At 38.2% G+C, this 14330-nt stretch overlaps 1 protein-coding gene across 7 annotated transcripts in view; it reads right to left on the reverse strand.

The window, feature by feature from the left end:
- Window positions 1–534: 534 nt before the first annotated feature.
- The window catches only part of EPHA7 (EPH receptor A7), a 183018-nt gene continuing 169222 nt past the window's right edge, over window positions 535–14330 (reverse strand). For all 7 annotated transcript variants that reach the window (XM_069974748.1, XM_069974749.1, XM_069974747.1 and 4 more), the window contains 4 exons: window positions 13589–13738; window positions 7906–8099; window positions 4822–4977; window positions 535–2435 (listed from right to left, as the gene is read on the reverse strand). In XM_069974748.1, the coding sequence (XP_069830849.1) occupies window positions 2321–2435; window positions 4822–4977; window positions 7906–8099; window positions 13589–13738 (615 nt within the window). In that variant the 3' untranslated portion in view covers window positions 535–2320. The remainder of the gene's footprint in view (window positions 2436–4821; window positions 4978–7905; window positions 8100–13588; window positions 13739–14330) is intronic.

Raw genomic sequence — 14330 nt, forward strand, 5'->3', positions numbered from 1 at the left:
GTAGATTATAAGGGATTTAATATGTTTATATAGCTATCTATCTATTGTATATAGAGATCAATTATTGTAATTTGAAAGTTCATGCTTGTATATTGTTTTTGATTATTGATTTACCATAGTATATCATATTTAGGCATGTAACAGATGTAATATACTTACTTTAATTGTACTGGCATCATCTTCCCATTATCATGCTAATAGAGAGACGGATATTTTAATATCATGTAGTTTCATCTTATTTAAATGCTATTTCTTGAAGGCACATATTGAAATTTGTTATACAAAAAAAAAAAAAAAAGCATCTATGATGCTTCTATAAAATAACTTTTGGGCACCATCACAGTGTGCCTGTCATGAACTACTGGCCCTGCTGGGCAGAAATACCTCATGCTATGACATTTGATTTTCCGATAAAAGGCTGATCCTGGGTGGTCCCTTAAAAAAAAGAAACACAAATAATCCTCCAGAAGACTACACTATAGTTCAAAAAATATATTTACAGTCTATTACAAAGATTACAAATGGAAGCGTCTGTGAAATGGAAATATTGTAAATGTATTTTACTATATTTAAGGAAACATCTTAGAAATGACTTTTTATTCTAACAATCAAATAAATAAAATGTCATAAAATAACAATGTACAGAGAATTTAAATGACTGGAAATTAAAGTAAGCAGAAGAGTATATTCCATTTGTGTTTTCTGCAGCCATCTTTGGTCCTATATGGTAAAATACATTATGTAGCATTGAAATACCTGTTTTTATGAACCTCTGCAAGTAAAATAGAAAAATATAGTGCATTTTCGATGTATTCAGAGCTCACTACAGAGAAATGTGTATACAAAACAAGACAGTATAAATAAAATTTACACACTTTACACTGAAACATTTACAATTCTGTGGATGCCCACACAGTTAAAGAAGACCAAATTCTGATCGATCCCTGGGATCTTTCTTAAAACAAAACCAAATCTGTTCTACATGATGGGTCATCCACCATCTAAACATATTTTACAAATATATTTCTTACTCTAAAGATATGCACAAAGGGATTATCTAGAAAGACACAATTTATTATTGCTTCCGGTAGACAGAAAAAAAAAAGAACCCCTCTGTTCTTCAGGTACCTATTAAAAAAAACCTCAACTCTAATTACCATGTGTTTTACTATTAACTTCTGTTCTTAGATGTCCATCTCAAGGTGGTAAACAAAAGTGCTACCCTTGTCACCCTGATATATAGAGCTAAATATAAAATCTAAAACCGTACAATCAAACATGGATTGCATTCAACGATATCTTGTATAAAATATATTTTGGCTATTTCAAATCTATTGTACAAAAATGTTGATTCCTCGGTCACCTTGCACTTGTTTGCAGGCAGTGAAAGGTTTAGACAGTGACTATGCCACAAGAGTCTTTTGCTTCTTTTTTCTTTTATTATTGAACTTGACATTCGCATAGGGAAGGCTTTGTATTTTACAGTACTAGTTTCTAGTATGTAGTTTAGGAGACCCTGTTTATTCAGAGAATTATAGAACTCTCAATTTTAGCAATTTTTCATGACTTAATATTTTCATTATGTATTTTGTATCAAAGGTGCCATGGCCGCACAGAGTGCCATTATTGCTTTGTATTCAGCAAGTCCTTAGAAAATATGTAAAAATAAACGGTTATTAACCTGCAGAGTTTTCACTTGCCTGCTGTTGATTTGCCAATGTGTACATAGATATCTAAGTAAAATGCCAGAATAACAGCATTCAAAATATAACTCTAACCATGCTAAGGATATTAGTCTCCTAATAAATGTGCAATTAAACTTATCGACCAACCCCCTCCGAGAAAAACAAAAACAAAAAAAATCTAAGGAGAATAACACATTAAAAAATAAGATTATATAATAAAACACAGCTTAAGGAAAATAGTTTTGCCGTATATTACCAATAATCTTGAGATTTTGTCCAACAAATATATTCTTTTTTTTTTAAAATGAATTATGTACAGTACATTTGAAAAAGTCCATTGGGCAAAAAGGAGGTTAGAGAGCTCTGTTTGTTCTTTATTCAGGTAGTACTTTGTTATTACTGCTGTCATCCTTGCCACATGAGTCTGATCCAATTTCTCTCTCGGTAAAAGTGTGGTGGCACTTAGGAGTTCAAGTCTGTAGGTGCTTGAGGATCTAGTTGGTTTTTATCTACGGCAAAATGCTGTAGCAGAGAGGACTCAGTTAACTGAGCAGATTCTAGCAGCAGTTCTTGTGTAGTGAAGGCCAGTGCTGTTGTCTCATAGTCTTACCTCCCTCATGAGGGAGGCCTGTCTATCACACCTGTATTCCGGTTCCATGAAGGTGTATCATTTGTGCTCTCATAGTCTGAATACTGCTCATGATCTTCTTCTGATGGCCGACCAATGAAATCCCTAAACTCATGACATCACTGCAAAGGAAACAAAGGCCAGATTCCATTATGATATGTATACACACCTGGAAGATGTACATTTATGTTTCATGCACAAACTGTATGGTGTGTAATTATAGATATGATCCGCAGAACTGATAGAAATGTATGGTCTTAATGGCTCAAATATACTAATAAGAGATAAGCGCAACTCAAGCATGCTCAAGTCCATCCAAACCCAAAAGTCTTGGCATTTCTTGCAGTCTTGGCAGTCACGGTGGCTGAAGACTCTAAGGAGTCCTGAAAACCATGGATACAGCCTATGGCTAGGTTCACACTACGTATATGTCCGGCCGCATATTTTTCGCGGCCGGACATATACGTATGAAACTCCGGCCGGGACTTTACGCAAGTTGCGGCCGGATACGTACTGACCGCGAACTTACGCCCGTAGCGTACTTACGCTTCCCGAGCGCTCTTCGTAGCGATCTAAAAGCGGTCTTTTACTTGGAAATCTTCGCCTAGCCCCGGACACCCCACAGAACCTTTTGGATCGGAACAAAAAGCTGGCAAAATGAAGAAATCACCACTACGTACGGGACCGCATGTTACGCTACGGGCGTAAGTTACGGCATTTCCATCTCGAAACAATGGTCTGGTTAATTTTTTACGGCGCCGCATACGATCCGGGCGTAAGTTCGTACGTAGTGTGAACTGTGCGCCCGTAGATCGTATACTTTCCATTGTACGCAAACTACGTAAGTTTCCGACCACTTATTCACGGAACGCGCTACGGCGGGAAACTTACGTAGTGTGAACGTTGCCTATGGCTGTATCCTTGTTTTCCAGGCAGGACTTCTTTCAATAAAAAGGGACTGACATTTCCACATAGGACTTTTCTCCACAGGGGACAAGGCATAACGTGCAACACTGTTAACTAAAAAAGCGCCAAAATATGGCTAAAAATTCTGGCACACATTAAGCAAACTGATAGTTTGTTTAAACTTAGAATAGACAGTCTTTAGACTGTCTTCAAAATTTGCACATAGGTAGTTTAAATAAATGTAGGTCAATTGGGCAGATGTACCAATGTTTGTTTTGTTTTTTTTTTGTCCATTTTCCATTCTGGTTTACCATTATACCTTATTTACTACTGGTGTGTGACACAAAGATGCCAGAAACCGGACCCAAATAGTAGGCGTGTTGTGAATGTTTCACTTTAACCCCTAGACGACCCAGGACGTAGAGTTACGTCATGGAAGTCTGTCACCAGACGACCCTGGACATAACTGTACGTCCTGGGTGGTTCTCCCGCTATGAAGCTTCATAGCAGGTGGGGGCTGGCTGCAATCAGCAGCCGGGACCTCACCGGTAATGACACGATGCAGCGATCGCGCTGCCGCGTGTCAATAACCCCTTAAACTCCGCGATCGCGGCGCGCCGGCGGCGTTTAAGTGGAAGTGACAGGGGGAGTCCCCTGTCACTTACTGATCGGGTGTGACTGCGGGGGTCCCGATTGTTGAAACGGACCGCCGGAGGTCTCTCACCTACCTCCATGCGGTCCGATCGGCGATCTGCTGCACTAAGCCTACACAGGCAGGCTCAATGATATTAATATTTAATTGCCAAAAAAAAGGATTTCATAAAAAGAAATATATATAACATTAGAGAATCTGTGTAACCTGCATATGGTTGTGTTCAGACTGACCTATAGAGTAATAGTATCATGTCGCTTTTACCATATAGTGCATTACGTAGACACAGAAACCCCCCAAACGTTACCATTATTGCATTCTTTTTTACAATTTCACCTATTTATATCTTCATAAATAATATATTTGGAATTCCATCATACATGTTATGGTAAAATGAATGACGCCATTACAAAGTACAACTATTCCTGTAAAAAACAAGCACTTACATGGCTTGTAGATAGAAAACTGAGAGTGCTAGAGCTCTTAGAAGGGGAGGAGGGAAAAACGAAAACACTAAGATCAAAATTTGCGCGGTCCACTGGGTCATTTTGGGCCTGGTCCTCAAAGGGTTAAATCCGCCATAAACAACATATTTATCAAACAAGCTGTAATTTTTTTTAACAGGTTTTGCATCCTAAAAATGGGGCATCGCTAGTGTGGCGCCAGATTTACTAAGGGCATGAGACACATTAATAAATCTGGCAGTTTGGGAAACTAAGATGTTGATGTGTATGGTTGTTGTAAACCTGACAACCTTATTAAGTGAGGCCCAACGTGTCTGTTTGCCATCTCAGTGGCATGCTCAGTTGGGTTCCTTATTACCTAAATATTCTTACTTAGAAGCATTGCTTATGGACCTATAAAGACTGCACATGCTTCATGGACCATGAACATGCCTTTGTGCCCTAACAGTTTAGTGCATGTGGCCATATATTTTATTATATACATACTTAATTGTCATTCCAGCAACAGCTTCAAGTGAATTGTAACCGGCAGAGCTGAAGTTTTCCTTATACCGCTCCATCTTAATAGCTTCTAACCACTCTCCAACAGAGCAAAATGAGGAGAAATCAGGGGTGTTCTGGTCCAGAAGGGGGCTGACAGGTCTAAACATATTAAAAAACAATATAGTTAATAGGAGCCATATTACTTCCCACATTTTACAGTCGTCAGCATGATAATGAACCGCATTTGTTATTTTGGGCATATATGAAAATACCCCTATGTAACTCATCAGATGAAGGGATAAATATTAGACCTTACAGACTATACTATAGTGCAAAAGTGTGGTGTGTACAATACCTTCCAACCAGGTCAAGTTAATTTACCTTTCTATACTTTGTCCCTCTTAAAGGGTGTCATCAGAAAATGGCTTATGGTTTAAATTATGTTCTTATAATAAACATATTTTTAAAGAATTTGTAGTCACTTTTTTTTCTAATTTTCCATTTTCTATCTATATACATTTTCTATCTGCTTATTTTCTATTAAAAAATGATACTGAAATATTGCCGTTTTCATTCTGACCACTGGGACTAAAACTAAGCTGAGACTTCCTGTTTTGTCTTTGGTGATAAGAGGAGGCTGCTATAAAGCCAACTGTACAGCATTACAGCAACATGTCTCACCAGTATAGCGGAAACAACAGAAGCTCCCTAAATGCTGTAAGAACAGCCCAGGCAAGATGGCAGCCCCAATTACAAAAAGTAAAGAAAGTCAGAAAATATAAACAGAATAGAATAAAAGAACAAATTTTAGCATCTGACTTTAATCAGTAAAATAAAATTTAGATCATACATTCCCTTTATACATCTGTTGTGAGCCATGGGTTCAGCTCGGGAGCTCTGTCGCGACTCCAACAACATCATGGTGGGGTGTGATGGAAAATCACTGCCCGACCTATTAGTTCGGCAATGACAAACGTTCATGTGTATAGGAGACAGAACTGTCAGCCCAATGATCGTTGTGACAAGTGTGGTGAGTAATGTGAGCTTGAGGACCACAATCTTTGCGTTTTAGGGGTTTTGTTAAGATCAACATATAAATGACCCAATAATTGAATATGCTTTTGTTGGAGGAAACCGTTTACGTGAGGTAAAAGTTTCATTTACTTTTTGTAAAACATACACATTTCTAACTTTGCAAATTTTTTTCATGTTCATATTTTAGTAGTCCGACATTTAGAAATATATGTATAATTGGCAGAGTATACCAGGATCTGCATATTAGAAAGATGTGTTATTCAAAAATCTGTTACGTAAAGCTACGCCAGGTTTTGCTACAGCCTAATTACATTTTGGCCACTTAAGGCACTGCTCTTTTGGAATCGATGGGTACATTTTTTTCCTTTTTTTCAGCTGTAGAGGCAATATGTCAGCTAATACATGTGAAAAATAAATTACAGCACACATACAAAAGTTCCATGTACATAATACGAAGTGTCTTGTTAAAAAAGCTAGAGGAAATTAATCCTCCGCTATGATTCAGTGGTAAAAGTCTTGGCAGTTTCCTCAAGCTTCCCCTTTTAAACAAAAGAATTATATAGAAATTTAACTATTCTAAAATGGTGGTCCTCAAAAAACCTCAGAAGAATATACATGAGTACCGGATAAACACATTTTTATACTTGTGAGTCAACTTAAAGCTGACACAGTCCTAAAGAATTTGATATTGCTCTGTCTCAATATATCGGAACATTTCTAAGAGCAACTATGTTAGCCATATGTTAATCTAATCATTTTGCTAAACATACAGTAAAAAAATATGTTGAGCCAAGGAAAAACTGTTTGATGTTTGAACTCTGTAGTTTGGCTGAGCGATTGGTCAGAGGCACTAGAACTGCCAGAGACTGGAAAAGAGGTTTAACCTCTTAACGACCAATGACATCCACGTACGTCATGGCGCTGTTAATTGGGTACAGAGAGGGCTCATGACATCTCTCTGAGCCCTCTCTCTACCATGCTGCTCCCGGCTGCTACCAGCCAGTCAGTTGTGCATTTAAAGTGACTCTGTACCCACAATCTGACCCCCCCACAAACCACTTGTACCTTCAGATAGCTGCTTTTAATCCAAGATCTGTCCTGGGTCCGTTTGACAGGGGATGCAGTTATTTTCATAAAAACAACTTTTAATCCTGCAGCGCTGTGTCTAACGGCCGGGGCTTACATTTGTATATGCATTAGGCTGGCACAACCTCTCTGTCCTTCCTCCCCACCCTCCTCATCATTAGGAGTGCTCCAGGCAGATTGCTTCCTATTCCCCACCTGTGTATAATGAACTTGGGCTGGATCGTTAATACACCTGGGCAAAGCTCAAACAGCAGTAAATCACTCCTAATGATGAGGAGGGTGGGGAGGAAGGACAGAGAGGTGGTGCCAGCCTAATGCATATACAAATGTAAGCCCCGGCCGTTGTTCTTAGGACAATAACTACATCACCTGCCGAACAGACCCCAGGACAGATCTTGGATTAAAAGCAGCTATCTGAAGGTACAAGTGGTTTGGGGGGGACAGATTGAGGGTACAGAGTTGCTTTAAATGCTGTTAAAAGCCCTCCATGGTTGTATAGTGGCCAGATCTGTTATAATTACTCTCCTGGGCCTCAGTGATGTGGACTCTGACGCACATCTCGGCTTGGCGATCATTAGAGGCAGTCCCTAACAATCGATCCCAGATAACACATCAATGCAGTTCATTTGTACTGCATTGATCTCTACGAGAAATCAGTGCATTGCTCAAAGGAGTACCCTAGGGGGACTACAAATTAGTGTAGAAAAGTTCTTTCTAAAATAAAAAATTGCATCCCATATTAAAAGTTTAACTCACCACCCTTTTCCTATTTTTTAAATAAAAAAAAACATAAAAAATAAACATATTTGCTATCACCTCACAATTGCCCTTGGTCATGACATGAAGAGGGTTATACCGCTGAAGTCCAGTCCAAGTAGGGACCAGCAGGTGTTGGCTGTAAAATACAACCAACAACCACAACATATAGCGCAGACTCAGTTTTTTTTTAATTTTATTTCATCTCACCTGTTACAAGTTCCCATTGGGGTTTTTAAGCTGTTGGGGTTCCGGATCATTTTGTCGAGAATACCAACAATCTGCTCAAACTTGGGTCGTTCTCCACGTTCCTTTTGCCAGCAATCTAACATTAGCTGATGAAGACCTGCAGGACAATCCATTGGTGCTGGCAACCGATAACCCTCCTCGATAGCTTTTATAACCTACAACAGACAATTTATTCAGATACGTGTAAAGAATAATGGTGTGTTGTACATTCTTTGGAGAAAGTTGATGAAGTTTATGGATTCTGTGCAAGTGCAGGTGGGCTATGATCACTACTATTTTCTAGTGATCTATCCAGTCATTATTAGGGCTCCGGTGCTAACTCATTACTTGTTATCTATGGCCCACCTACACTGGATTAATTTTAAACCACCAACAAATCATCAGTGGTTTTAGGAGTTGATTTTGAAATTGTGAAAGCCTTGCTGGGTAAGGACTGACTTTGTTGCCAACCAACAGCTATCGTTCATGTCATTTGCTAATTAGCAATGCTCCAATAAATTTCCAGAAAATTTCACAAAAAGGGTAATTTCTATTTACTGGATCGTATTGCTAATAATTATTTCACTGTGGCACCAAAGATCTAGATAAATGATTTTTTAGCCCCATACATTCTAATTTTTCCAAACAACTGCCCAGTAAAAAAAAGCCAAATGGTTTGACAACAGCAGTACCCTTTTAGGCTATGTACACGGCATGTAAAAATAAGTGCAAATAACGTCTGTTGTCCCAAAACAATGGCCTTTATAAATATACTTGAACATTAATAACTGCCATTGCTTTGCAACAAAGGCATTGTATTTGCACTTATTTTTTCATTGTTTAAAAATGGCCTGAACGGGCTTACTCTGGGCGCACTTGTACTGCTAGTAAGTAGGGATCGCTAGGCTTGATGGTCAGTCTGTCAGCTGAATGCCTTTAAACTCAGTGCTGTTCCGCTCCAGGTGGCCTGGAAAAGCTGGGTCCAGTTCCGGGAAACTTCTCCCATTTTTTCAGCATTGGATCCAGCTTTTCCAGGCACTCTGAGTGGAACAGCACAGAGTTCAAAGGCAGCCAGCTGATGATCTAACTGAGTCAAGCAAAGCGCTTCATTAGTACTGTAAATTTAGTCATCTCTACTAGTAAGTGAAAAGGAAAAAGAGAGCAGACAAAGGATTAAGGAACAGGTGCAAAAGCTTGTATACGTCAGCACCATGTCATTCAGTGCAGATGCACTTAGCAGTATTTTCCGCTTATACGTGCATTAATCCAACACTGCTGATCTACAATGCTGGACTAATATATATATATATATATATATATATATCTATATCTATATATATCTATATATATATAGTCCATGTTATACATAGTCACCTATTCGATTTTTAATTGTATCATATGTTGCACTTGTGCATTCGATTATTATGTCTCAACACAGTATAAGCACAAGACACTTAGATTTATTTTTTTTTTTTAGGTCTAGTCTTTCTATGTACAGTATGTGTATTGTAGTGTGCATATAGGCTTTTCAAATATCACTTTTTCTCTCTTGGGTATTTGTATTGCTAGAAATGCACACATTTTTCCTTTGATAATATATTTGCACAAGAGTAATTCTTATGTTTTACTACTCTTTGCATAGTGAATTATGTGTGAGATAAATATATATGTGCAATAAAAAAATCATGGTGTTCCAACTTTTTTTTTAAATCAGACAGTATTCATACTAAATAAAACTGTTAACAATTAATCCAGCTAATGTGGCTTTTATAATAGGGGGATTAGGCAAGCTACGTATTATTATACTGTCACCAGAAATAACCACTTTCAGTAACAGAAAGGGGGAAAACTTCTCTAACTCAACAATTCATTCAATGCCGCACACCTATGATAACGCAACAAAAAGAGTTAAACGTGATCCCACTGTGGTTTTGTGCCGAGTCTTGCTTTCATAATAGAGAAACCTTTAACTGCAAATGTGGTGGTTAAGTTAAAACATATTGCTGCAAACTTCATTAAACCCTGGAGACCTGAGTAGAAATGCACAGAGAGAATCAATCAAAGGGACATGTAAAAGGTTAGAATGATGTTATAAGGTAATTCATGTCACTGACATTGAGTTATAAAGCACTTGGAAAAAACACTGGTGTAGTATTCATGTTCTTGAATATCATGCAGTGAAGGATTGTCTGAAATTGACTTGTGGGAAGACGGAGACACAAAAGACTTTCTCAACCTTAACAGGGGAAACAAGTTTGACTGGTGAGCGCCAATTAATTCTTATCATAATGGCAATCCAGCAAAATGAAATGACTGTTTCATAAATTAAAAGGATTTATATTCACAAAACTATGAACTGATATTTGGAAATAGAAAATGAAGATGTTTTTACATCTAAATAAATATACCATATTTTCAGGCGTGTAAGACGACTGAGCGCATAAGTTAAAATATAGAATTTGGGATATAAGCGCTGTATAGGACTACCCCTCTTTCCAATGCACACCAAAGAAAAATTTATAAAAAAACCTAGACAGCAGTAAGATCTGAGAGGCAGAGAAGGAGGTCCAGTAATGCCGGTAGGATACAAGGGCGGGCCAAGCTGGGTGAAAGAGGTGTGTTTTACTGGGCACAGTGGCACTCCACCATATCTCTTTTTTATATACCCGGACGCCTGCAGCTTGCTCTGTCTTTGAGGTTACCACATACGGCGGGAATGCGAACATTTTTGAGCTTCCCCCACCCTATGTGGCGACCGCAGATTCTCCAGTCCAGTTCCGGAGTTTTCATGATAGCATCCGCCCTATAAGACGACACCCGGCATATAAAGATGACCCCTGACTTTTGAGAAGATTTACTTGGGTTAACAACTAGTCTTATACGCAGGCTTTAAAAAGTTTTTCCTACAAAAAGAAAGTTATGTCGATGTGTAAAACTGTGATAGCGCTACTTGCATTAACATATATTTTCTTAAAGAAAAAAAGGTAGCAAGTAGATATACAAAGATAAGAACAGGATAAGGCTCTTCTACACCACATCAAAGCCTTCCATCTAAAGCAGTGGTGTCAAACTCGCGGCCCTTTAGCTGTTGGAAAACTACAATTGCAATCCTGAATGCCGATCCTACAATTCCCAGCTTTCCCCTTCCCATTGAGAACACAAGAACATTTGGCCAGGCCTGGAGGGATAGGAGAGGTAACTGTCAGCGGAACAATTGTTACTAGAGCTGTATGGCCACCAGCAGAATAAGCCTTAAATATTAGATCTGTGTGGTTCTTCTAACAAAGGGGTCATGGCATATGAGCATACAATCCAGTCTCTTCTTTACCAGACACAACATCACAACATGCATTTTGCAGCAGCACAGTCAAAAGATTCAATCTTTGCCGTAAGTGCTGTAAATCTGTGGAATAGACTACCTCTAAATCTGCAGTTAAGCTGGTAAAACTATTTAGAAAGCTCATTTGGTTGAGAGCTGTCTCTACTCTCCCCCTTCCCCTCATACACATATAAAATGCTTATAATATTTCTTGCAACAAAACATCAATCTTTATTAGAGATGAGCCAACCGGGTTCGGGTTCGAGTCGATCTGAACCCAAACGTTCGTCATTTGATTAGCTGGGGCTGCTGAACTTGGATAAAGCTCTAAGGTTGTCTAGAAAACATGGATACAGCCAATGACTTTATCCATGATTTCCACATAGCCTTAGGGCTTTATCCAAGTTCAGCAGCCACCGCTAATCATATGCCGAAAGTTCGGATCGATTCGAGCATGCTCGAGGTTCGCTCATCTCTAATCTTTATGTAAATATATAAAATGTTTATTTTGAATATTAATCCAGTCTGATCTTGACAAAGATGGAAAATTACCCCTATATCTTCCCGTTATCCACATCCTTTTCCATTTGGAGGTTGAACTTAAGGGGAACCTGCCTATACCTTAATGGGGTACCCATGAAAAAAAAAATCTTTCAAACCAACTGATGTAAGAAAGTGCCAGAAATTTGTAATTTGATTCTATAAAAAAAAAAAAAAATCAGCTGATGTCCCGCAGGACGTGGTGTATTCTTTCCATTCTGACACAGTGCTCTCTGTTGCCACCTCTGTCCATGTCAGAGCAGAGGCAAATCCTCATAGAAAACCTCTCCTTCTCTCCAGACTGGAAATAATACACAACTTGCTGCAGGACATATAGCAGCTAAGTACTGGAAGACTGAAGATTTTTAATAGAAGTAAATTACTAATTTCTGGCACTTTCTGACACCAGTTGATTTGAAAGAATTTTATTTTTTGAGGAGGTACCTCCTTAAGATAATGACTTTAGATTTTTTTTTTACAGAAGTAAATTCCAAACCCCAGGAACTTTCTTCCACCAGTTGATTTGAATTTTTTTTTTTGCTGCTGAAGTATGCTGGAGTATGGCTTAAAAAAAACAACCATATTCAACCATAGGCACACAACAAGAACCTATAGCATGTTCTGAGTATCTTATTAAGGATAGTAAGAGCCAAAGAGTGAGTGATCTGGAAAATAGTTCTATAAAAGAGAATTATATATATAGTCATAGACAAACTAACTACTAATATAGGGCTATTCTGAAAAACTAGGTGGGTAATAATGCACCACTTTTCCTGTCTGCCAACTTGCCAAAGCAACTGCATGTAAAGTTATGTATCTAAAATATTCTCTGTATGAAAAATGAAGCTTTGATAGGCCAGAATATGTGACCCTTTCTTCCTTGTGAGTAAGTAAGATGGAGTGGCACAAGGATTAACGGTAGCAATGAGAAAACTGATGATAAACGAACCTCCTTTCTCGGGCATATTATGTGATATGAAAGGCAATAGATATGCCTCCCAGTCTTCAATAACAGCGTGTCGGAATGATTTGTCTGATGAGCTCATACGCTGTCGAGAACCAGATTCTATAGAGATATCACTGTTCAATAACCCGTTTGTTAATTCTGCCACAAACATGAGTGTGACATTAGAGACATCAGTTAAAGACGTAAAGCTGAAAGTCAATTGGAGAGAGAGCTTCTCGAGATAAGGCATTGCTTAAAATTAAACTTTGAGAACACTGCGGCAAGTGACTTATGAATTGACTGCTTGAATTGAATCTCTTCACAGCTTATGTCCAGCTCGGGGATAAATACAGATGAGAGCCTCCTAACTCTGCAAGCTAAACAATAAATGATAAACCCTACTTCCCCATGTGCTTGTTTGAATGTTAAGCAGCTGTAGCTTTACAATCATTTTATATTCTTGTCAGAGATGTTTATGTTGGCTGGTAGAGCTTGAGGAAGGTGTCAAAGATATAAAACTTTACGGAGTACCTAGGGGAATGTAAATATTTCTTTTTCCCGGCCCTAAGGATTTGTTTGCACATATTTTGACAGTCCATGAAATCTTTTGACACTGAGCCCTGTCAGATGTTAACAACTTTGCACTCGTCACAAACTTTTTCTATCTTTGCTTTGTGATCTCTGTATCAGAAACAATCATGCATAAGAAGGCTTCGTGTAATTGAAGTCAATCAGCTAGATTTGACAGTATACAAAATATTACAGTTTTAAGTCGTGTACTGAGAAAAGATTATGATTTACATATTAGTTGCCGGCAATAGGAGTGCAAGATATTAATAGATTTTAAAAGCAATGCTTACATCCTGGTTTGACATATCCCAGTAAGGCCTTTCTCCGTATGACATTACTTCCCACATTACAATTCCATAACTCCATACATCGCTGGCTGATGTAAATTTCCGGTACTGGATTGCCTCCGGAGCTGTCCATCGAACTGGGATCTTTCCTCCCTAATTAAAAAAAATACCAAAGATTGTAATATTTGGAAACAGTAAAAAGATTAAAGAAGTAAAAAAGATGTAAAATTATTCATATCTTTCAAGGCAACTTGATTCCTGTCATATTGTAGTCAAAAAGTAAAGCGTCTGTAACCCCTGTGCTGTAATCTCTGTCCTAGTTTACCATCCCCCTATGGTCCTTGGCCAGTCAGAGACCTCCTCACTATACATCTCAACAACCGGTTTTTCTTCTTCTCCCCTCCTACCACCTTGTAAGATTATGTATTAAGCATTAGATCTTTGTTCTAGAGTGTTCTTCCAACAAACACTTATACTAGTTGAATAGAAAATAATAGCACATTTGTTTGAATGTGAACACATAGGCACAAGTAATGGAGGGTTATTAACCAATTTTGCTTTCTCATTTTTCAGATCCACAGAAACTACATCTACATAGAAATCTCAGTGAGTTCTGGCTTATTTATCAGATTAGGTGATTACATGTGTCCTCTACTGATCTGACAGCACAAAAGTAATGTTATCATAGAAATCACAAAAATAGGTTTATATCAATAAACAATTCAACATTTTTTTTCACATTTCT

The sequence above is a fragment of the Dendropsophus ebraccatus genome, chromosome 6 (genome assembly GCF_027789765.1).
Source record: "Dendropsophus ebraccatus isolate aDenEbr1 chromosome 6, aDenEbr1.pat, whole genome shotgun sequence".
NCBI classification, from domain to species: Eukaryota; Metazoa; Chordata; class Amphibia; order Anura; family Hylidae; genus Dendropsophus; species Dendropsophus ebraccatus.